The sequence below is a fragment of the Caretta caretta genome, chromosome 1, assembly GCF_965140235.1.
Source record: "Caretta caretta isolate rCarCar2 chromosome 1, rCarCar1.hap1, whole genome shotgun sequence".
NCBI lineage: Eukaryota > Metazoa > Chordata > Testudines > Cheloniidae > Caretta > Caretta caretta.
Window position 1 is genome coordinate 122,209,174 of NC_134206.1, and position 23,335 is coordinate 122,232,508.

The 23,335-nt window shown below is 43.1% G+C and overlaps 1 protein-coding gene across 6 annotated transcripts in view; it reads left to right on the forward strand.

Annotated features, from left to right (window-relative positions):
* Positions 1–6,761: 6,761 nt before the first annotated feature.
* The window catches only part of GABRA5 (gamma-aminobutyric acid type A receptor subunit alpha5), a 92,420-nt gene continuing 75,846 nt past the window's right edge, over positions 6,762–23,335 (forward strand). The window contains exons 1-3 of one of the 6 annotated variants that reach the window (XM_048858861.2): positions 6,762–6,903; positions 10,588–10,742; positions 20,423–20,544. In XM_048858861.2, the coding sequence (XP_048714818.1) occupies positions 10,657–10,742; positions 20,423–20,544 (208 nt within the window). In that variant the 5' untranslated portion in view covers positions 6,762–6,903; positions 10,588–10,656. Of the gene's footprint in view, positions 6,904–7,233; positions 7,264–7,360; positions 7,499–8,350; positions 8,919–9,111; positions 9,903–9,965; positions 10,298–10,587; positions 10,743–20,422; positions 20,545–23,335 lie in introns of those variants that run through there. The other 5 variants (XM_048858868.2, XM_048858839.2, XM_048858874.2 and 2 more) reach the window with 5 other exon arrangements.

The following is a 23,335-nucleotide window of genomic DNA, read 5'->3' on the forward strand; positions in this document are numbered from 1 at the left end:
AGAAGAGAACAAGACGTAAAGTTCATATCTGTATCCAGAATTTCCAAAACTCCAATGGTATATGAATCTAGTACCTTAGTTTAAGTCATTACAGAGTCAGAGACAAGAGGTGTCATTTAGATTTGGATGCAGACCAGGACTTCTTCATATTTCAGAGATGCTCAGTCTTAAGTTTTGACTGTGTCCCATCATATTTCAAATCCTCCTCTACTTGTAATGCCAGTCTCACTGGTCTGCAATCTCCTCTTACATATGTTGTGTCAGTAAAGAATGATACATAGAGCAGCTCCAAGGTTAGTTAACAGCACAAACATGTTTACTGAGACACAGAGGAGGTGATTTGCTGCCTGCATGGTTCCTATTCTGTGAATCTCCCATTCACCTCCCCTCAGTCCCATGGGGTTTGTGCATGTCTCCTCGGGGAAGAAGGAGTGGCTTGCTAAATTGAACAGAAACTCTGAGCCACTGTAGAGAGATGCTCCTGGTATACCCAGATCTTAGAACAGCCACTACCCAAGGAATTGTACTTCCTGCCAATTTCCCAGAGGCAGAGGGTATGTGTGTAAAACTTGTTGGCCCATACCAGAATAGGAGTTTCCTGCCTCCATAACAACATAAGAACAGACAAACTGGTTCAGACCAAAAGTCCATCTAGCTCAATATCCTGTCTTCCAACAGTGGCAAATGCCAGGTGCCCCAGAGGGAATGAACAGAACAGGTAATCATCAAGTGATCCATCCCCTGTTGTCCATTCCCAGATTCTGGAAAACAGAAGCTAAGGACACCATCCCTGTCCATCCCGGTTAATAGCCATTGATGAACCTATCCTCCACTGTGATTTTTATCAGCGTAGCGGATAATCTAGCCCAGGGATGGGCAAACTTTTTGGCCCAAGGCCCACATCTGGATGGGGAAATTGCATGCAGGGCCATAAATGTAGGGCTGGGGCAAGGCGTTGGGGTATGGGAGGGAGTGTGGAGTGTGGAAGGGGGTTCAGTGTACAGGAAGGAGCTCAGGGCAAAGGGTTGGGGTACAGGAGGGGAGTAGGGTGTACAAGGGGGCTCAGGGCAGGGGGTTGGGGTGCAGGAGGGGGTGTGGAGTGTGGGATGGGGGCTCAGGGCAGGGGTGCAGGGAGGGGTGCGGAGTGTGGGAGAGGGCTCAGGGCAGAGGGTTGGGGGCTCAGAGAAGAGGGTTGAGGTGCAGGAGGGGTGCGACAGGGGGCTCAGGGCAGGGGGTTGGGGTGCAGGAGGGGTGTGGCAGGGGGCTCAGGGCAGGGGGTTGGGGTGTGGGCTCCAGCCAGGCGCCACTTATCTTGAGCGGCTCTGGGGTGGCAGCAGCAAGCAGAGGGGCTAAGGCTCCACATCCCTGTGGCTCCTGGGGGAGGGGAGGCAGAGGGCTCAGTGCACTGCCCTCGCCTGTGGGTGCCTCCCCCGAAGTTCCCATTGGCTGCGGTTCCCTGTTCCTGGTCAATGGGAGCTGCAGGGGGTGGTTCCTGCAGGTGAGGGCAGCACGCAGAGCCCTCTGCCCCCCTCCCTAGGGGCCGCAGGGACATGGTGCCGGCTGCTTCCGGGAGCGGCGCGGGGCCCACAGCACCATGGGCATGGCAATCCCATAGGCCGGATCCTGAGGGGCTGGATTCAGCTCACATGCCATAGTTTCCCCACTCCTGATCTAGCCCAATATATTTATCTTTGCAAATGATCCATGTTACATCTCAAAATGCAGAAAAATGGAGGTGGACAGTGTATTACTATCTCTCAAACTAATTAAAAAACCGAAACCACATCATGAAGTGGTTATTGTCGTGCTGGGTTGGACATTGCCATGGAACGTGGGTTGGTAACAAAAGGAATACCTTCTTGATCATTGTAAAGATCAGTTAATTTTTTCACTTACTGAAGAGTGTCCTTTTAAATTGAACAGGAAGGCTGAGTATACAGATAGAGTGAGCATAAACCACAAATTTCAGAGTAGCAGCCGTGTTAGTCTGTATTCGCAAAAAGAAAAGGAGTGCAGTGAGGATATTTTTATACACACAGACCATGAAAAAATGGGTGTTTATCACTTCAAAAGGTTTTCTCTCTCATTCACCTGCACATCTACCAATGTGATATATGCCATCATGTGCAAGCAATGCCCCTCTGCCATGTACATTGGTCAAACTGGACAGTCTCTACGTAAAAGAATAAATGGAAACAAATCAGATGTCAAGAATTATGACATTCATAAACCACTTCAATCTCTCTGGTCACGTGATTACAGATATGAAAGTTGCGATATTACAACAGAAAAACTTCAAAACCAGACTCCAGCGAGAGACTGCTGAATTGGAATTCATTTACAAATTGGATACAATTAACTTAGGCTTGAATAGAGACTGGGAGTGGTTAAGTCATTATGCAAGGTAGCCTATTTCCCCTTAAAGAAAAGGAGTACTTGTGGCACCTTAGAGACTAACCAATTTATTTGAGCATGAGCTTTCGTGAGGTGATCTGTAGCTCACGAAAGCTTATGCTCAAATAAATTGGTTAGTCGCTAAGGTGCCACAAGTACTCCTTTTCTTTTTGCGAATACAGACTAACACGGCTGTTACTCTGAAACTTATTTCCCCTTGTTTTTTCCTCTCCCCCCTTCCTTCCCCCCCGTTCCTCAGACGTTCTTGTTAAACCCTGGATTTATGCTGGAAATGGCCCACCTTGATTATCATACACATTGTAAGGAGAGTGATCACTTTAGATAAACTATTACCAGCAGGAGAGTGGGGTGGGGGGAGAGAAAACCTGGATTTGTGCTGGAAATGGCCCACCTTGATTATCATACACATTGTAAGGAGAATGATCACTTTAGATAAGCTATTACCAGCAGGAGAGTGGGGGGAGAGAAAACCTTTTGAAGTGATAAACACCCACTTTTTCATGGTCTGTGTGTATAAAAATATCCTCACTGCATTTTCCACTTTTATGCATCCGATGAAGTGAGCTGTAGCTCACGAAAGCTTATGCTCAAATAAATTGGTTAGTCTCTAAGGTGCCACAAGTACTCCTTTTCTTTTTATAAACCACAAAACAACTATTGAAAAAAAATCATACTGAAACTCACATATGATATATTATTCTTTGAAGACAAAGCAAATCCCATTATCAGTAGGAATTTTAAGGTTACAATTCTCATTGGGTGAAATTCTCCCCTATGCAGAGGCCCAACATAAAGGCCTATTCACCACCTAATGTCTGACTGAATCTCTCAAAATAGGACTTTGACAAGGGTGAATGTCATTCATTATGAATAACATATTTTGAATATACAGTGTTGTGATGGATAAATTAATTGGCATACAGAGTCAATTCTATTTTACAATAGTACTGTATAGAAAATGCTATAGGGAAAATCGGCAATGCTGCTTAGAACCAAGGGACCAAATTCATCCCTGATGTAATTCCACAAGTCTCTCATTTGCCCCATTATATTTTCTATGTTTTCTACCAAGCCAATTTATTTTTCCTTTATCATATCTATGATATTGCACAGTAATTGGTTGATATCCAATGAAATGTACTTTGCATGCTCTCTTTGATTAATTATCTTTTGCGTTTTACTTGCAATTGCCAAAATTATATATACATGCACATGCATACACAGGTCCTGGACTCTGCGGAGTAGACAGGGAATGTTACAGTGTAAGTGCTCCACCATCTTTTTACCATCAGACCAAGTATTCTAACCTCACATGCAGACCTCATTCTCTGAGCATGGCTCTTTTCAAGAGATATCAGTTCTGTTTAACACTATGGTTATATGGAACTATGATACCCTCTAATGGTCCAGTAACAAACTACACATATTTACTGAGAATACTCAACTAAATAACAAAAAATGCTGACAGAACAGATGGGATTTAGCATTGTGTGCTTGTAAATTGACATTTTTCATGGAAAGCACAATTTCCTAAAATTAAATTGATATTTATCAAATGTTCTGTTTTAAAGAGAAAATGCACTTTTCCATTTTTCTTCAAGAAGTTACGGGTGGTCTAACATTTTACCACCATCCAATTTCCAGAGGGGTTTTTTTTTTAATGATTTCTCTCTTTGATTTAGTTAAATAAATATTCATCCAAATTCATTCATTCATATGGCTCTGAGGAAAAGATCTAACAAGTTAAAGAAAGTAATGTTAGACTACATTAACATGAGAAGTGGAACAAGGAGCTAAAAAATATGTAACTCTTACTAGTTAAAATGAAGAATCTAGGCCAGCATCTTTAATCATGATTTTTATTTAATTATGAGAAATTTTGCTTTATCACCTTTACATATAATTAATTCAGATTAAAAAAAATCAATTTCAAAACAAAATTAAGGGTCTGATTGAAAGCCACAAAAGCAAGGAAACTGTCTATACTTAACCCATCTTATTTTGTGTAGGTATTTTAGAACACATAGAAGAGTAGTCTGTTGTTAATATTCATTCATAACTTCACACCAATTTAAGTTATTAATGTACAACAAGGAAAATATAAGGCATTGGCTCTGCATTTAAGACCACTATGGGTGCAATGTTTAACAACCTGTAAAATGCATAAACAGATGAGTAAAAAATAAAGTTATACCCATAAAGCCCAATCTTCAACATGAGTTTTGCTTAAGTGAGGACTACAGGATTTGGCAGTGAACTCTAAATTTGCTTGTTTTGGGGGCTTTCAGTCAGACACGAGCTATATCCATATACGCACCAACATGATCTTGATCTACAAAACCAATGAGTTTTTTGCCATTGACTCCAATGGAGGCAGGATAAATACTATATTTTCCTCATTTGATTTCCTTGATTGTTATGGATATTTTTTAAAAAAAATGTTCCATTGATCCATTATGCTATCTGAAGACCACACAGCCTATCACTAGAACTATAATGATGTGCTATTAGAGCCTTGGTGTATTTTTTGTAAGGTTCACTCACACTATTATATCATCACAATTCTTTTGAACTCTTAGAGTTTTATTGTATGGTTTCCATGCATAGTGAAAAGAGTACACTAAATATTCTGCCTGACAGAGGTTTATTCGGTTTTGAATGTTATCCTTAGTATGCATTCACAATAAAATATTGAAGTTATCACAGTGTCTTCTGAAATGTGTAATACAAGTAATGTATTACCAAGGAACCTTATTACAACTATTAACTATACAATGGTATTAAGTATATTAACTGTACAAACTGCCACTTAACTACTTAAAAGTTTACAGCAGTACAGACCATGGATCAATCACCTGCACATTTCATTTTAAAGAGGAGTGAATATAACAGAAATCTTAACAGGTCTTTAAATATAGTTATGGTACATAGTACAATTACATCAGCACAAACTTTATCTTTACATTTCTGAAGAATGAAAAATGGCAACTGAATTAAATATCTGTAAGAAATGTAGGCCAAAAAATAAAGTACAAGTACTCTCAGTGAAGTGATTTATACAACCTGCATCCTGCAGTTAGCACAGGAGGTATGTTCATCATCAGTCAGTTGTTCTTAGAGAGAATGGAGAGCTTGTTTCATGCAGGACAGGTCTTTTTATGTTTTTCTGTCTTAGGGGACATCATTATGGAGAGGTGTGTCTGTCTGTATGAGAGGAGCTGGAAAAAGATGCCTCCCTTCTTTATTTCAGCTTACCATGAAGTCTCTAGTTACATCACATACCTATTAAATACTAAATGAATATGTCATTAAAAGTATTCTAGAGTTTGTTGCAGGAAGGGCCTGCAGGAGCAGCCCTATATATTTTATGAAGTGCTTTATAAAGTTTCAAACCTATTGTCAACACTCAACAAACAATAAACCATAATAGGGAAATGTATGCAGTATAGTTATAGTGGTATGGGTCCCAGGATAAGGCATACATAGCAATAAATGGCTTCTCCTTTTCATAGAATCAGAGGGTTAGATGGGACTACAAGGGTCATCTAGTCTAACCTCCTGCCAAGATGCAGGATTTGTTGTGTCTAAAACATCCAAGTATGGACCCTGACTTTGGGTATTAAAATTGTTCTTGAGCACAGCATGCAAGCCCCAAACTTTGGAAAGGCTCAAACATTTCAAACAGCAAGCAAATCCACTGCCCAGTGTGAATTCTTCTGCAACCTCCCCGTGCCGGGGCTCACACTCCCGAGGCATGCACATCCCAGTCCCATTCTGCTGATTGCCTTGGGAAGGGACATGATGGTGACTACTGGCCTGCCAGCCTATTTCTGCCATGTGCGGCTGTCTCTGCTGGTGCCCAGCTGCCTCCTGAGCGGCCTGCCTTTCTGCTTGGAGGACATGTGGCGGTGCTTTGCCATTTTCCTGTGGAATCGGGCAATTTTAAAATTGCAATTTTAAAGTTGCAATGCCAGTTGCAGGGGGGGTTTGTTTGTTTGTTTGTTTGGGTTTCTTTATGAGGAGTCATGGGCTGCTACATTTTGGGCTGGGGGGAGCAAAGGGGAGGGGCCAGTGCCTGTGCTGTGCGTTTCCCTGGGGGAGGGGGCAGCACGGGTATCCTGCGTGGGGGGGGGGGGGAGGACTCAAGAAGGGGGCAGTAGTGCTAGTGCCGGGGGTGGGGGGCGGTGCCCATGCTGGGTGTCTGTCGGTGGGGGGCGGTGCCTGTGCTGGGTGTATGTGTCCTGGGGGGGAGGAGGGGACAGCACCTGTGGTGGGTGGGTGTCTCCCCGGGGGGGCAGGGGAGGGGGGCGGCGCCTGTGCTGTGTGTGTCCCTGGGGGTGGGGAGGCCGGGGGGCTGTGGCCAGCTGGAAGTGACAGGCGCCACAGGCCACTCACCTGCGCTGCCCTCGCTCCGCTGCCCCTGCCCCTGCCCCGCCATGGAGCGTCCCCTGGCCGCGCTGCTCGGCAGCCTCCTCTTCTGCTGCGCAGGTGAGAGCCCGGCCCGGGACAGAGCCGGGCGCGAGCCCACGTCAGCCTGTCCCCCCGACCCGCGCCCATCGTGTGCCCGGCGGGCAGAGCGCGCCCCTGCCCCGCTGAGCCGCCTGTGTCCGGGGGCAGCTTGGGATCGGGACAAGGCTCCGGGGCTGGGGGGGGGGGGGCTGCTCTCCCCGGCACTTCCCCCCTGCCAGGTTCCCCCCCTCCCCCCGGGTGCACTTTGCAGCAGCACGAGGAAGATGCTGCCCCACCCCGCTCGGGGCTCCAGCGGGGAGCCGGGACGCTGGAGCCACCCCCTTCCCCCCTCTCCCCCCCCCCCCCCAGGGCAGTGCCGTGCTGCGAGCCGCAGCTAAGGTAAGCGGGGCAGGGCTGGCCCCCTGATTGCCCCCCGACCCGACCCGACCCGACCCGGGCTAGGCTCTGGCTCCGCAGCCTCCCCCGCCGCCCGCCTCCCCGCTCACACGGGAACGCCTGCTGCAGAGCCCGGGCTGAAGCGCTGGAGCCCGGCAGCCTCCTGCAGGCTCTGGGGCTGGGCGAGGAGGAGACCTCCGGCCTGAGAGGGAGCGGCAGCCAGGCTGGACCTAAGGCAGTGGGCAGGGGGAGGCTGCACATGGAAGGGCGGGGGGAGGGGGTTCTGGGCGGAAGGGTGTTTGTTGGGGTGACAGGTTGATTACAGGGGGCAGGGGGGGTCTGGACCTCTGGATGTTCGTTGGGGTGACAGGGTGATTAATGGAGGGCAGGGGAATCTGGACGGCAGAGTGTATATTAGGGTGATGGGGTTACAGGGTCATTACTCAGGGAGAGGGGGGCTCTGGATGGCAGGGTGTTTATTGGAGTGACAGGGTGATTACTGGGGGCAGGGGACGCTGGAGTGCAGGGTGTTTATTGGGGTGACAGGATGATTAATGGAGGGCAGGGGACTCTGGATGGCAGAGTGTATATTAGGGTGATGGGGTTATGGGGTCATTACACGGGGAGAGGGGTCTCTGGATGGCAGGGTGTTTATTGGAGTGACAGGGTGATTACTGGGGGCAGGGGACGCTGGAGTGCAGGGTGTTTATTGGGGTGACAGGATGATTAATGGAGGGCAGGGGAATCTGGACGGCAGAGTGTATATTAGGGTGATGGGGTTATGGGGTCATTACACGGGGAGAGGGGTCTCTGGATGGCAGGGTGTTTATTGGAGTGATGGGGTGATTACTGGGGGGCAGTGGGCTCTGGATGGAAGGATGTTTATTGAGGTGACGGGGGTCAGGGGGCTCTGGGTTGCAGGATGTTTATTTGGGGGAGGAGGAGGGGAAATCTGGGTGACAGCTTATATTGGGGCTCTGGGTTTTTCTAGGGTGTAGGGGACTTTTGGTGGAAGGATTTTTAGTGGGGGTCATTGGCTGTCAGGGTTTTTTTGGGGGGGTCTCATATGGGCTGGGTGTGTGAATGTCTGTCTGTAAAGGGGACTTTAATATGGTTGAGGTAGGGGGTGGCTAGTGGAGTGACCTCCTGTCAAAATTCCCCTTGGGGTTTGGATTTTGAATTTGATTGTCATCTAATCGCTTTGTTGTTAATGTGGAGAACTCCTGCTGGGACTTGTAGCTTTTTAAAAATTGATTTAATCAAATCTGTACTAGGTATCTACCAAAATCTTTTTTGTGTTATTTATGTATAGAACAATGTGTTAATTTAAAAAAAAACAACATAAATTTGGTTTCAATAAATAGATTGGGCTACTTAGTTTGGGGCTAATTTTTAAGTGACTTTGGGTTATTAATGCAGTAGAAATCTGGCAATCCTGCTGAGGCAGGTGAGAAAGCAGGAAACTGAGTTCTGCAGGCAAGGAAAGCAAACGCAGCCTGTCAGGAGGGAGCTGTCTGGGTCTCTCACCCAGCCCCAGTACCATCCCTGGGTGCCTCTGTGAAACTTTCAGCATCTGGGGATCATTACCTGGCCTTGGGCTGCAGCAGCCCCAAGAGGAAAGATGCCCCAAGCAGCCCCTTCCTGATCCAGTGCAGCTGGTAAGGAGGGAGTGGGGAGTAGAAAGAGGAATTATTCCTGCTTTTCAAAGCAATGACGGATACCGGAATTCTGGGGGTGAGGGGGCTGAGGTCCCACAGGGAGGGAAGGGGAGGGTCCCCATGGGGCACCTTTGCAGCCAGCACACCTGATGTTCTGTGAGTGACTGGGCCCTGCAGTGCCCTGTATATGCCTGTGCAAACTTTACCTGGCACGATGGGTGCTCATGGTGGGACCGGGACTGGACATGTACACTGTGGTCTTGCTGCCCATGGTAGTGTCATGGGGCTCTCTTGGAGGCCAGGCACGCCACTTTTGGCCTTTCCTGTGAAGTTGGCAGAGTTGGGCAGCTCGGGGGCAGCCGGGCATAGCGCCCCAAAGAGCACCAGAGGCAGTAGTGGGCGGAGGTAGAGGCTCTGGGACTGTATTCCACTGTGGGCTGGTACTGTGCTTCTGGGGAGACTCCATGGAGCATCAAGACATGGGTGAACAAGTAAATGAGGGAGAGGCTACAGTGATTGCAGGGTCAGTGACAGAGCTGAGGCTGTGTTTGCAAGGCAGTGAGTTGGAGGGGATGATGACTTTGTGGGTCTCTGCAATGCCCTGGCTGCAAGGGGAGAGAAAGAGAGGGAACCAGCCCACTGACCGATTCCTGCTCTAGCCAAGTGCTGGGCCACTGGGGAAGGCTCGAGGGAAATTATTACCTGTCAGTAAGACACCGGGAGAAATGTCTCCCTGTTTCTTTATAGACAAGTTTAACCCACATTTCCCACTGATCAAAGGAGAGCTCCATAGCCTCACTGAATGGTCCCTAGTTTTGTCAATTGAATATTTCTAGGAGTTGTGTGGGGGAGTCAGGGTCGTAGATTGTAATTGTTAAACCATTTTGGTTTTTTTTGGACTGTGAAAGAGAAAGTGAGTAGGCTCTGTTCATTTACCTGAGCAGATCCAAAATCAAGAAAGAGCGAGAAGTGCTGGCTTGAAAGGTGCGTGTGTGTATGTGTATGTATGTATGTAACACTTTAATTAGGACACAGAGTTGAGCAGTGAGAGACACCTCTCCCAAATACTGTAATTATTAGGTTACTTAATCATTGAGGCAGACATGCAAAAAGTGATAATCAATCCCCCAGGCAGGTATTATATTATTGTAAATCATTTCCCTAGCATGAGGTTTATGTGCATTTAAAATAAAGATCATGTTTTTGTCTTCTTTTAATGCACAATGTATTGGCAATCTGAATTCCAAGTAGGAGAGGGTTTCTAACAGGAGATTTGGGAAAGACAAATTTGTAATTGAATTGGGAAGAAGAAAAGAACGTAACTAAGAAAAGCACACAAAAACAACACTTGATTATGCAGCATATAGCTGTTATTTAAAGTAAGTAAGAGTTAAAACCAGTATTTGGAAACTAGTAAACATCTCTATAATTCTACATTATTTGCTTAATGAGCAAATCAACAAAAAATTCTTTTGTTTTGTAATTTGCTATTAGCACAAGCTAAAGAGGGCCTGAATAAATTCATTTTTATAATGTACAATATGAGATGTTTATAGGTAAATATAGGTAAATAGTTAAAAACAGACACTTTTTTGGTGTCTGAATGTTGTTATCCTATCATCTCTGTATCTGTTTTTTTATTGATATATTTATTTTTTGTCTCTTACAGCTTAAGAACAAAGGAGGGAAAGGAATACCTTTCCCAAATCAACTGCTTATATTATTAAACTCATTTGGAATGGACAATGGAATGTTCCCTACTTTTATCATGATCAAAAACCTCTTCCTTCTCTGCATTTCTATAAGTTTAGCCAATCACTTTGGGTAAGTTGTCACATGTTTGACATTTTTTAACTGAAGACAGTATGTTCACAGATATGACTTAAAGAACATCTAAAGCTCTGTTTCCTCCCACTGTGTGGCAGGAAGAAAAATAGACTTGCATTTGATCCACTACTAATGTCAGGGGGAAAGGGAGCAATTATTTTTTCCCAATGAAATGTTCTGTTCCTCACCAATTTATGGACCGGTCCTATATCCCTTGCACTGCTGCTGACTGTGGTGAATACTGAAGTCAAAGGGAGTTTTGTGTGTACAAGAAATTCAGGATCACAACCATAGAGGTCAAGCCTGCCAGGTGCTGAATGTGCTGACCCCAATAGCAAGGCACTAAATTATATTTTAAACTTTAAGTAGATGAAGTTCCCATGACTTCAGTGGGAAAAAGTGCTTAACTTTAAATGCTTAAAGTTAAGTACATGCTTTAGTGTTTTGCTTGAACAGGGCCAGAGTGCTCAACACATTGCAGGGATTGAGCCCCTAGTGAGTTCTGAAATAAGAATTGCTGACACCTTTCTTCTTCTGGATCATAGTACACAAGGTACAGTTGGTGAAGCAAGCCATTTCAGGTTGTAATAGGGCAGAGAGAATTCAGTATGAGCTCCCAGTTATTAAAATTAATTATTTAAAAGTGAGCTTGCTCCTACTCAAAATGAAAATACAGGGTTGAAAGTTGAGAAAATATTTTGACAGAATATGTTACAAACAATTCTATTTAATTAAACTTTTTTAGGTGCCTATCTGAATCATTGTTTTCTGAATGTTAACTATAGCAAATATCACTGCTATATTTCACCTCTCAAAAAACCCCAAACATAGGTGTTTTCACTAACGTACCAGAAACAGCCTATGAAAGTGATTTTAAACAAAGCATTTAGCAAGGTTTATAGATATCTAAAGTGACTACATTTTGGTAAAAAGATATGTATACAATTTTGTTGAAAAATAAATTTTCCTAATTGAATCCCATCCTGGAACATACATTAACAGCTCCCCACTTTGAAAAATACATAATAAAGATAGATTCAAATAAACTCCCCATCTCAACAACATTACATTTTTGAAGAGTTTGGAACTAGCACAGGAGCCAAACTTTGTGACTGGTGACTCTTTAAAATGCACAAAACTAACACCTGGGTGTGAACTCCCACAAACCTTTGGATCTGAACTTGATGGCTCAGACCCATCTCCAATATAAGCCTATTAAGACACTCAGAACTCTGTTTCCAGTCATTTGAGAAAAAGCAGACAGTTCTAAACGTGCATACTACAAGGAAGCTGAACAGCTGAAAAATTCAAACACTAGTCTATGGTACACCGGCTCCTGCTATCATGCAGCCTATGGCAAAGCTCCCATTGGATCTTATTGGGAGCAGAATCAGGCTCTTAGGTCTAGAGTCACAAAAATACTGAGGCGTAGTGATGCTCAGAGCCACCAGGCCTAACTCTTAGGCCTGAGTTTGGTGTGTGGACTCCCTATGCAATGAATGGGGAGAGAGAGGTGCCTTAGAATGAGCGATTCACAAAACCCAGCACCCTAGCTTGCTCCTCCTCTAAGCTAGCCAGTGGGAGATGCTATGTTGATGGGTGTGTCCTAACCAGTGCCCATCTCTCAAAGATAGATGCCTAAACTCAGACTGCCTGGGGGCACCTACCTCTACTTGGGATTCTCAGCTGCTAACCTTCTCCTGGTGTTAGGCAGGAGGAGAATGACTACCTTGTATTTTACCAAAGGTGGGAAGGAGGACAAGGACAACAACCTCTCTCATAACTTTTAGTCCACTCCTCCTGCTCCAACTGAGGGAACTTCACATCAGAATGTACCATAACTCAGGGGTGAGAGCACTCACCTAAGAAATGACAGAGTCCCTGTTCAAATCCCGACTCCTCCTCAGACAAAGTGGGGAGAACTGTGGGTCACCCATATCCCAAGTGACTTTCCTACCCACTGGGCTAAACGTTAGGAGGGAGGTTTCCCCTGGGGAGGTTGTGTACACTTCTTCTCCCCCTTTATCCCCAGCATTCTGTGTAAGCTTCTCTATAAGGCCTGATCCACTGGCAAGGTCTGAGCTGGATCAGGCCCTGCAAGCGAGCAATGCCTAGCTTCCCCTGGTTTCTGCATTGATCTGAGCCTTAGGTGTCTGGCTATCAAGCATAAGGGACAGTGCACGTGCTCAGCAGCAGAAACATTGGTGCCAAGGGAACTTTTACTGCAAAAATTGAGGTGCTGAATGAGCTAGGCACCTATGGGGTTCAGAGGTAGCTGAGCAGAGTGTTTGTGAATCTCAGAGGGGCCTTGTTCTGGGATTTAGGTGCCTAAAGTGATAGTTAGGTGCCTACATCCTTTTGTGAATACGTACCTTAGTTTATTATAGAAATGAAAAGGAATTAGACAGTGATAGTTTGGCTCTACAAAGATTGTGGTAATTTGTTAAAATTTTACCATTTTGAGAAATGTGCTAGAATTGCAACCTTGAGGTCTCTGCCCTTTCACTTCACTGGTATAGTAAGCAGGAAAGCATGCAATAAGTTAGCATTAGCCATGTTTTCTTGGACAATATTCAGTCCTTTAACTGCTGTATGGTATTCCCTTTAACAAAGAAGTGTGGATTTGTTGGTCTTTGAAGACAGGGTCTTTAAAGTGGCTAAAAATAGGAAAAAAATAATGGATAGAAATAAGCCTCAGGCAGGATTCATTGCAAAGTTTTGCCAGTGCACTTCAATTGTGACCTGCAACTCACCTGAGTTGTAAAGCCTGTACCATATAAACAGAGAGAGACAGTCCTGCCAAATTGGGCCATTTGATTCCATGAGTTAATCAAATAGCTATTAAGTACTAAGATGTGACTCTACAATACCATTTTTTTCCATTTGTGATCCAATAATTTACCCTAGGCCTGTAGAGGTAAACAGCTCTAATCCACTCTACTGTTGGTGCTACAGAATTCAAGTACTGAGGTAAGGTCAAATTGTCACTGTGCTCATGCAGCAGCCTCGGGGCAAAAGGTGGTGCAGTGTATCTAAGTAGTTCTGCCTTAGAAGCAGCGGCAATGTCAGTGTATAGTTTAAGTGCTTTGGGATGCTTCAGGATAAAAAGGTACTATATTCAGATAAAATATTAGGGTGGTATAGTAACAGTAGTAGCCCTTTGATTGCCACAGTTAACACTTATTATTGCCAATAGACTGTACTGTAATGATTTAGGATCATTTAGGTTTGGTATGCAGTGCTACATTTTAGTGTGTTTTATTATAAAACATTAAGGAAAAGTTGCTGTCATTTTGGACCAATGGACAAAGATTAAAAAACAAAACACCAAAAGAAGTTGTAGATGAAGGCTGTGATTTTCGAATCTTCCTAGGAGACTAAGACATGTAATACCCAATGAAATAAATGGGAATTATGTATCTAAATCCCACAGACGGTTTTTAAAATCTCAGCAAAAGCAAAATCTCAGCTGTAATTCTGGGCTATCATAAATATGGAATGATTGCTGAGAATTACATACAACATTAAGCCATGGGGGGAAAGAGAGGTGTAGAACTGTAAACATAGTTACATGGTGTTATTAAAAAAAGTGACAAAATTAAAATTCAGAGGTATAGATCAAATAAGAGCAGAATACAAAAACCCCCAACCCAGCATTGTTCATATAATAGCGATTTATGACCCTTTTTCTGCATAAACAGTCTAATGTGAGTCAAGCAGACTTCAACCTTGCTAGAATTAGACCTTAAGTTTTATAATACCTTACTCTACTGAGGTATCTTAAGATGCTTTACAATTTTGCTGAAACTAAAAATTAATCTGTACTATGATGTTAGTGAACAGTAAAAAATCAATTACAGTAAAAGCAAACAGCTACAGATTAGACAAAGGGTCTGATTTTTCATTCCTTGTGCACCCAAAACTTCCACTGAACTCAATAAATGTTTTGAGTGTGCAAGAAATACAGTATCCATTTGTCACAGAACAAACAAAAGGTGGGCATGTTTCTGATGTCATTGGGGGGGTCGAAGACAGTGGACAGATTCTCCAGAGAATCAGTGGACCATAGCTGGCATCCCATAGAACAACGAGTCACTTATTCAGTGTCTTACCCTGTGAAGTATGCGTTGCTTCTTGGGTGCAGTTGAGCATCTTGCAGTATCACGCCCTCAAAAGATTAATTTAGCTGTTATTTGGTAAAGGCTCACTTTATGAGTGACCAAAAATATCTTTTCGCTAATGAGAAACCTAACTGGGAACCAGTACTATTCATGCAAAAGGAGAAGTGAGGTGGATCTTAATCGCAGTCAGTCCAGCTTGCTGTTGACTCTTTCTGCGTTTAGAAAACTAAACTGTTAATTGGAGCTGGTCGAACATTTTCATCAAAAAGTCAGCATTGTTTTTTGAATTTTTGAACAGTTCTACTATTACTCAAGCAATTTGGAATGCCAGTAAGTAAGGCCCTGCTTTTCCAATAAATTCAGGCAGTAGAGAGTGATGGATGCATTGCAGCTCCCTGATCCTCAGCCGGCGTAAAAGTTAGAGCCAACAGAGGGCCTATTCTAACCTTGTGTCAGTAGAGGATAAGTCATAGTATGATGCCCCCTCCTGATCACGCTCCTCCTGATACACCCCTTCTCTTCCCTTGCTCTGGGATACAGCAGAGGATGTAGCAGAGTTGCTGCTGCCAGGTTTCCACCAGTGAAGGGCATTTCCCTACACAAAAGGAGTAATTCTCCACCAGCTATCTCCAGCCTTAAAACTTGACAGTGATTTATCACAGAGGGTGAAAGGCACAGTTTCTACCTCAGAAGAGAAAAGGGAAGAATTCTGAAAATCTCTCAAGTAGTAGAAGGCTGACTTCATCACTGCAGAAACTTGCTCTTCACACATAAGGCCTCAAGTCAATTAGAATGCTCCTCCACTTGAGCAAAGGGGATATCTTTGGTTTTCTGAAATGCAGCTGAGAGGAAATCTTATGAGGATGCATGTTGACGTTGGTGTTATTCACTATCAACTAACAGTTTTAATCAGAGTAAGTGAGAAATATATGAGCCCTACTAACTCTAGCTCCCGAGCAATGCAAGAATTTTTTCTCTACAATATATTTTTTGGGTGTTTTGTCTGGTCTACTTTTACATATCTTAGTCAAAGGGGCTTCCTTTGTTCTCCATGAGATACTACTCCACAATCTAGTAGCTCTCATCATTCAGATGATTTTCATGAAATTCAGTCTTATTTTACCTCCCCTTCACATTATTCCTGGTTATGCTCTACAACCCTAAACAAAATTTCTTCCCTGGGGTCATCACGCTTCTAGCACTTATAGACAGTTATCAGTTCTCCCTCATGTTCTCGTAGGGCCTGGTCCAAAGCCCATTGAAGAGACTCCCATGGGCTTCCATGGCCACATAGGTCTTTTCATTCTTCCTCTGAATCAGGCATTTCATTGTTTTGGTTTCTCTTTTCCTAATTCCTTCCAGTTTGTCTCTATATAATAGCATGGTACACAGATGCCTATTCAGTCATGAGGAATGCTAATTCATTGGGACCCTAATTTCCAGCTGTGTCCACTCACAGCCTATTCCTTCCTTCCTTTTTTACCCCTTTACCTTGAAAGACCATCTGAAAAAAAATGCAAAGCTTACGTACCCGTAGAACTACCAGTTGTGCTGTGGAATGAATGCAATAGGGCTTGGGGGCTTGGGCATAGTCTTTTGGTGAAAGGGACGAAGCGTAACTCATCTTCATAAAAATCTGTGGTTCTTCTGTGCAGCAAGAATCTAATTCACGTTTTTGGGATCACTTCATCCAAAGGAGGCATGGAAGATTAAATTACAGGAAGGCTGTCGTAATACGCATTTGATATTGATCAACATTTGTCACTGAGGTATATTGTCGCAGTTTCAGAGTTAGCTGCACCTGTATTTCTCCTCTGTAGTCCCTTACGGCCATCCACTTAAGGTTTCAGGCTCCGAGTCATTACCTCTCTTTGGTGGGGAGACCCAGGTTTTTTTCCCCTCCTGACCAAAGGTTTTAAGGCTACACATTCCCTTGGCGTATACTGTACTGTGATATCCCCAGCAAACCAGTGCCTGTGCTTAGCTTGCTCTATGGGGATATGACCAGTGTGTGCCAGCAGTTCCAAGTTACCACACAACTCTTGCTCTGCAAAGTACATTTATTCTTTGGATAAAAGCATCACAGAGAAAATATCTAAAAAAGTCCCCACATACTTACTAACGTACCAGAAAACTACCCATCTTCTGCAAGGGGAGTCCGATAGGCCAGCATTCCTTCTACCCCTTCAGCAAGGGCTGAGGTCCCCTTTGGACCAAAGGTCCTGTCCATTTGCTGAAGCAAAAGGAAGATCCTGAATCTGTTTAAACTCAGTCTTTATATATCTCAAGTTCTTTCTTTGTCTCTTGGTCTCTGGAAAACGCAGTTGGAACCAGTGTATGCAAGCTATCTCATAGTGGCGGTACCTCACTGGAGCTGTTTATGGTCTCAGCGACTTGCCTTAACCAAACCCCATTGTATTTAGTTCTTGGTGGAGCTGTGGTGGCCCCTACCCCCATCTCTATAGAGTCGGGGACACTCATACATAAACCATTCCTAAATTTAATACAATGCTCTCCAAAGATACTATATGGGGTTGTACTATCTGCCACATATACAGGTAGAGAGACAAGGTGGGTGAGGTTATATTTTTATTGGGCCATCTTCTGTTGGTGAAGAGACAAATAAAAGATTACCCCGCTCCCTTCTCTGTGAGACCCTGGGACCAACATAGCTTCAAAAACACTGCAAACATTGACATGCAAACAGTTTTATATTTTGCAGAAGGGTCTAGCGTGCAGTTTAGATTTTGAGATTGCTAATGAAAAAGTCATTTACTTTGGGTCGGAGTTAAGGTTGTAATTTTATAATGAAATATGCAATTCTTTATATTTTATGAGAATGTGATTCTTTATGGGTACGGTAAAAACTGCTATGTTATTAAGAACTATCTTCAGCCTTCATTTCCATACTTTTAAATGCTCAAGTTTTATAAATGATGTAATAGGTAAGTATGTTATTGTCACTGAGCAACTTTAATTGTTGGTAAAGAAAGATTTTTGGTTTTGGAATGACAGAGGACTCAGGAAAGACCCCTAAGAGACAGTAAAAGAATTAAAAGCAAAAGAGACAAACTGCTTAAGATCAAACAAACATGAGCAAAATCAAGCAAGTATACTTCTTGTCAAACCAATTTAATATTGCAATCAGTTCAGCATAATCGAGGCCATCAAAACCAGCAGAAATGTCCAGCAATGCAAAACCTTATAACTCCCTAAAGATGCTCAGTCATCCACATTGAAAGGTAAACCATTCACAGTTTTAAGCATCACTGTCTCTGTTGCAATTTGGTCCAAAGCCTGACAGTTAACACTGACAGATTGTTTGTGATAAGGCGATGATATACTGGTAGTTACTTGACAACAATTCTTTCAAGAACTTTCACAAGAAAGGGCAAATTAGACACTGAAAAATATTTTAGATTTCAAAGCTGCTTTTCTTTCTTGAGTTCTTTTTTAAGAATAGGGTTTCCAGTAGGACTGGAATTACACCAGAATGCAGAGACAAATTAATAGTTTGTGTAATAAATAGAGGGGTGTTTATTGGCACTAGGGTGACCAGACAACAAAATGAGAAAATTCAGGACGGGGGTGGGGAGTAATAGGAGCCTATATAAGAAAAAGACCCCAAAATCGGGATTGTCCCTATAAAATCGGGACATCTGGTCACCCTAATTGGCACTCTCCTGGAGAAATTCAGTTGGCCAGGTACCAAAAGAAAGTTTACTTTTCTGAACTAGTATCTTGACTTCCCTTTTTTGAGATAGTTTTACAATCTAACAATTCTGATAATATATTAAACTGTTTAATGTGTAATTTAATTCCTTCACCTGAGACCAGGGTAAGGGCTGGGGATACGAGTGAGCTGGAAAATAATGAACCCTTAATGATCTTAGGACCTCCTTTTTAAAAAGGGCAATTTCATCTTTCCATCTATCAGGAGAAATAATTGAATATGTCCTTTTGCTGTTGTTGGGGAAAAGAAGCCGATTAAATGTTTTAAACAGGCTTCTGAGATTTTCCTTCTGTGTCTGCAATGCCAGTTGAATAGTTAGTACCTCTGTCACTTCTGTTACCTGCCTCCATTCACTAGGATGTTGTTTTCAACTAAACTGAAGGTGCAGCTGCCATATTATTTTAGTTGATCATTTGCACTGCACTATCCACCTCAGTGAGGCACTGGCCAATGGAGCAGATGTAGTCATAAGAGACAGAACTGGGAGTTAAATTAACCTGGAGAGCATAGAGTGGTTGGATGGTCTTGTGGCTTGGGCAAGGGGTGAGATTCAGTGTAGTGCCTCTAAGAACCTAGGGGGAAGGGTTAAAAGGGGCTTCAAGGCTTTGCACACTCCTGATCCTGGGCTGCTCAAGGGGCTGCCTCTAGCATAACTTAGCCCTCAGGGCCCAAGTTATAGCAGCCTCCCAGCGCTGCCCTGTAGGCTCTAGCATTTCTGGGATTCTCCATAGCACTGCCTGCTATGGTCCCCACACTGAAGTGCCCTCCTCCCTCCCCCTCGAATGCTCCCCTATATTATGGCTTGCAAGAAGGTTCGTCAAGTGCCTGCATTGGGGAATCGTCTGACAGAGCCCTTTTTACCCAACTAGGCCATTAAAAAGAATATCTTTTCAGTTTTCAAAAAGAGTCTTGGGTAAAAATTCTTACTGAAACATTTTTGAGTTCTGGTTTTTTGATTCAAAAACACAAATATTTGACCAGAAATTAAAATTTTTAGGCAAAACTTTTTGGTGAACAATATTTTTTTCACCAAAACAAAAAGGTCTTTCAGTGAAAATATTCCAGCCATTTCTCCTCGTGACCCCTTAGTTTCATTGTCTTTAGTAACGTATTCTTCATTCTAAAAATACTGGAAAGAAGTTAACATAGGTTCCTTCCTTATGCCCCGGACACAAGGTTAGGTTTGCTTTGTCTGTAAACTCACATAGAGCACCCTGGACCTGATGCCACAGTACTTGAGCAGACAGTTAAAGAAAGGGGGGGGGGGATAGGATATTTTGCTTGCTTAAAGGGCCACCAGGCCTGACATATTTAGACATGTCTATTGAAGTCTATGAGACTTTATATTGAACAAGGAATGCATGATTCGACCTAATGGCTGTAGAATCAGGTCCACAATGTATAACAGTTGTTTGCTCAATGCAAGGGATGAAAACAAGGAGGGGAGTAGAAGAATTGTTTATTCTGTGCTGTGCTTTTGAGAAACCAAGAAGATTTGGGGTGAAATCCTGGCTCCATTGAAGTAAATGGGAGTTTTGCCATCAGCCACTTGTTCATCTTTGATGTTCTGAGATTTCTCATACAGAAAGATATGTCACTACCTCTCCCAGCAGCAAAGCAAAAAGCAGAAGCAGAGGAGGGGCATGAAGAATAGAGGAAAACCATGCAGTTCACATTGCAGAATTTCATCTGAATACTTCAGACTGTGGGAGAGGGTGGAAAATTGGAGGGAAGCAGGGTATGAGATCTAATCCCCATGGATCCCTCTGAGACTGGCACAGCTTTTAATCTGTTCCCTTTATTTATTTATTTATTTTAAACAGCTTCTCACTAATGCCAACAGCTTCAGGGAAAGATGACACCAACAATAATATTACCATATTCACCAGGATCTTGGATGGCCTACTGGATGGCTATGACAATAGATTGCGCCCAGGACTGGGAGGTACAGTAGAATTTCTATTGCATCATTTAGTGTCACTCTTGTGTAATTACTACAGTGAAGCCTACATAAAATGAATATATGTCAGTGGAACAAACCTGTTAAATGTACTTGCTCTGTCTACCTAACCAAATGGAAACAGAACAAAGCCTTCGTAAACAAATGGCTGATTGTGGTGGGGAATAAGATACCATCCAGAAGTTGATGAGAGGACTCTCCTTCTTGCTAGAAGGACCCCGGCTGCTTGCCTTGGCTGTAGGGATTCACAGCATCGCAGACTGAGCAAACTGTGGGCAATTAATTAATCCCCACTTAACAGTCTATATAAGAGGGATGTGCTCTCAGCTAAAGAGGGATGGATGGATGGGTCAATCAGTTTCTAGAAGGCTACATTTGGGAGGAGAAACAGGGGGTCCTTTTCCTCTGGAACATTGCTGAAGTGAGCTATTGAGACTTCATACCTTTACATTGGCCTTAGTTGAAGCAAGCCACAAAGACTGTGCTTTATATCGTGCTTTGAGTGCGGGCAGCCTTGCTCAGTTATTTGCTGTCATAAATATAAAGGGAAGGGTAACCACCTTTCTGTATACAGTGCTATAAAATCCCTCCTGGCCAGAGGAAAAACCCTTTCACCTGTAAAGGGTTAAGAAGCTAACATAACCCTGCTGGCACCTGACCCAAAATGGCCACTGAGAGGACAAGATTCTTTCAAATCTGGATGGGGGAGAACAAAGGTTTTGGTCTGTCTGTGTGATGCTTTTGCCGGAAACAGATCAGGAATGCAGCCTGTAAAGTTAGTAAGTAATCTATAAGTAATCTAGCTAGAAAGTGTGTTAGATTTTCTTTTGTTTAATTGCTGGTAAAAGAAACTGTGCTGGATGGAATGTATATTCCTGTTTTTGTGTCTTTTTATAACTTAAGGTTTTGCCTAGAGGGATTCTCTAAGTTTTAAATCTGATTACCAGGAAGGTATTTACCATCCTGATTTTACAGAGGTGATTCTTTTACCTTTTCTTTAATTAAAATTCTTCTTTTAAGAACCTGATTGATTTTTCATGTTCTTAAGATCGAAGGGTTTGGGTCTGTGTTCACCTGTACAAACTGGTGAGGATTCTTATCAAGCCTTCCACAGGAAAGGGGGTGTAGGGCTTGTGGGGATATTTTGGGGGAAGTCATCTCCAAGTGGTCTCTTTCCCTGTTCTTTGTTTAAAACGCTTGGTGCTGGCAGCATACTGTTCAAGGACAAGGCAAAGTTTGCATCTTGGGGAAGTTTTTAACCTACGCTGGTAAGAATAAGTGTAGGGGGTCTTTCATGCAGGTCCCCACATCTGTACCCTAGAGTTCAGAGTGGGGAAGGAACCTTGACATTTGCATTTGGCTCTTAAAGCGGTATGGTATACTTCACATGTATTGTTATACATTACAATAAAGCAAACCACAGAGGTGTTTCACGTAAGTATTGGTGAGCAGAATCCTCTGTTGCTTGGAGTGGTCTGCCACACTGATAACATTTCCAGTGCAGTAAAATGGTTATTTGTCTCTGGTAGACTCATTGAAAAAATATGTCAAAAATATGTCAAAAATATGTCAATATGTATACTGTACAAAATTATATCTATCGCACAGCAGAGCCTCCTTACACAATAGATTATTTTTAATACTAATTTAAAATAACTCTGTTGAAAGAATTATATTTTGCAGCAATAAGGCAGTTCATTGCCAATTGTATCAGTATTTAGAAATCTTCAGTTGGGACCCAATCTTGACATAATGGGCCTGATCCTCACTCAGGCAAATCTCTCTTTCAAGTCAATGAGAGTCTTACCTGAATAAGGGCTGCATGGGCAGCTCCACTGTGAGACCATCACATTACTTCTAGTAAAATGGGAAAGCCCCTGCACCAGTAACACTGTGGATCTTATCTGATGCCCTAGTCCTTAAAAAAAACAAAAACAAATTATATTTAGTTAGCTGTGTGTGGCCTAAGGCAATCCAGTCTCCCTGAAAAGAGGGCCTCTCTAAAACCCATTGAAGTCTTTCCGGTCACTCTCATTGGATTCAAATCAGGTTTGGATCAGGCTGGCCCATGACACATATTCTTCTAATCACCACTAAGGGTTTCTGTAGTTGAATAGGTTTGTGTTTTTCCTTTCGATAATATTTTCTTCTAATGTGATGCCTGACTTCACCTTCCCAAATATTTTAAGTTCCACAATTGGGAAATAACATGTACAAGTTGTGCAGAATAAATAAATAACATGTACAAGTCGTGCAGAATAAATCAAACATATTTTATAGTGTGAGTGACAAAAATCTCTAGAAAAGGTAAAGATAAAAAATACCCTTTTCTATGATCAGCTAGATGTGATGAAATTGTATTTGTACACCTGCTGTGTAGCACTTATATCTGCTATTTGAAAATGCCGGTATTTAAAATTACATCCATTATTCCTGCTACTCCAACCTTGTCCAGGCCCTCTATACATTTCTCCTCTGGCTTCTCCTCACCTTCTGCACAGGTTTAATCTTCCTGTTCTGCTTTCCAAGACCTTTTACAGCCTGGCTTCCACTCACTTCTCTGCTCTTCTAGCCTTTTGCTCCCAGTCACTCTGATCAAGGTGTTTACTAGCTGCTTTCCTCTTGCTCTTGCAGACATTCATCCACACAGCTCCTGTTCCTGGAATCCCCTCCCCTGGACTTGGTCCACCAACTGTCCAAGTCCCTTCTTAAAAAGCAATACTTCCAAAATGTCTTTGAACCATAATCCTCTCCGCAGAGAAGTATTAATAATCCC